Here is a 1,691-nt window from a genome sequence, read left to right on the forward strand (position 1 = left end):
GTAGATATAGGGATTTATGTATATCGCTTATGATTCGGAATATATTTGGCATTATCATGTAACATACACTATATATATTGAGATAATACAATACCTCCAACTAACGGATCAGATTACAAGTATGACTTCTAACCGTGTATACTTTACCATGTTGTATGCTAGTGTTTTTGCGTCATCGCTCGGATTGAAACCCATAAGAAGAACATGTAACATTTTTGTAAAGCTCAATACTAATATTTTCAGATTTCCAAACTTTTACTTTGTATAACTTTTCAAAACTCAGTATTTGGTCAGAATACAATATCTTTCGTGTACATTGTCTTCTATAATTCGAGAATTATTAACAAAATCTCAAACTGATATTTGGGGCTTGCGAAATTTTGTGTATTTTTCCATTTAAGGAAGAGCCAAACTTTGGTCTCTCAATTCAAGATGAATCTTTCAACCACAAGATATCATAAATTGGTTTTTTCTTTTTGGCAAACAGAGCAATATATTTATAGTGGATTTTGATAAAATTGAGTCAGTCATTTTCTAACATGTTGAACTATCCGCATTAATAGTTTAATTATTTACCGCCGTTTTTACTGTAAAAGATTTAAATCTTGAGCTTTTAATGGTTTGAATATTAGTTCAACTTCTCAAATCTTATTTTAAAGTACAACTTAAGCTTTGAACAAGTACTGTCATCATATACACACATAAGTAATTCTTCTCTTAAAAGAGGAAACAAAAACAGCTTTCACTAAAGCCCTTAAGACTACTATATATCAACGAATGCGTTCTTCAATGCAGCTGATGAGAAGTAATGAGATGAAGAAACGACTCTTCTCGACAAGGTATCGTCAAGCCACCCATCGAGTGATGATATCCGCACTCTTCCTCAGCGCGATTAAGGAATTCTCTGAACATAGGATGGTTCAAGTATGTTATCGGAACCACAAACCTCTTTTTCTCCATTTGTTCTCCAACGTAAACCGCTACGTGACCTTTCGGAACAAGCCCTGAAGTTGTTGTTGATGATTGTGATCCGTTTTTGTTCCTCATAGATTGTGATTTGAATATTTGCTTTGCATTTGGAAGCATCGACCGCATTAAACCCATCTTCTTCTTTGTTTTTGCAACTTATAAAATTGAGGAAGTAATTTTTTTTTTTTCTTGAATCAAATGACTTGATGGACAACGCAGGGGAAGAAGTTTCTATTTATAGTAGTAGTAAACTTAAAAAGTATGTAACTTCAAGATAAGGAAAAAGACTTAAATGCTAAAAAAACAGTAAGATGCGATATTTTGATTACATAAAACCCCCTCCCCAAAAGTTGTGGGCTGTTGGGCCCTCCGTCATCCATCTGGCTCACATGGCTTAGCTCATCTCTATATAAATTATAAAACGTATAAATAACATAAAATGCACATAACATACGTTTTATATGATTGCAATTGCAAATATAAAAAGTTGGGTACGTATGTGTATTTAATTAGAGCCTCGAAATGGTGAATAATGTGTGACCTGGATCAGACTAATAAGTGGGTCCAGTTCTTGAGCCATTTTTAGCGATGGAGATTGTTTGTTATATTTGGAAGTTCAAAGTCTTTAAAGTATATTTTTCCTTCGCTCTCAAACTAGGGGCCGTACTGCTGGGACGAAAGATGAGTATCGAGATGGTTTTCTATATATGTTTTGAAATAAT

The 1,691-nt window shown here is 33.6% G+C and overlaps 1 protein-coding gene across 1 annotated transcript; it reads right to left on the reverse strand.

Annotated features, from left to right (window-relative positions):
- Positions 629-1,158, reverse strand: LOC104721313 (auxin-induced protein X15-like). Its single transcript, XM_010439264.1, has one exon. It carries the CDS (start codon positions 1,102-1,104, stop codon positions 787-789), a length of 318 nt encoding a protein of 105 aa, XP_010437566.1. The 5' UTR covers positions 1,105-1,158; the 3' UTR covers positions 629-786.

This window comes from Camelina sativa, chromosome 11 (genome assembly GCF_000633955.1).
Source record: "Camelina sativa cultivar DH55 chromosome 11, Cs, whole genome shotgun sequence".
Taxonomy (NCBI): domain Eukaryota; kingdom Viridiplantae; phylum Streptophyta; class Magnoliopsida; order Brassicales; family Brassicaceae; genus Camelina; species Camelina sativa.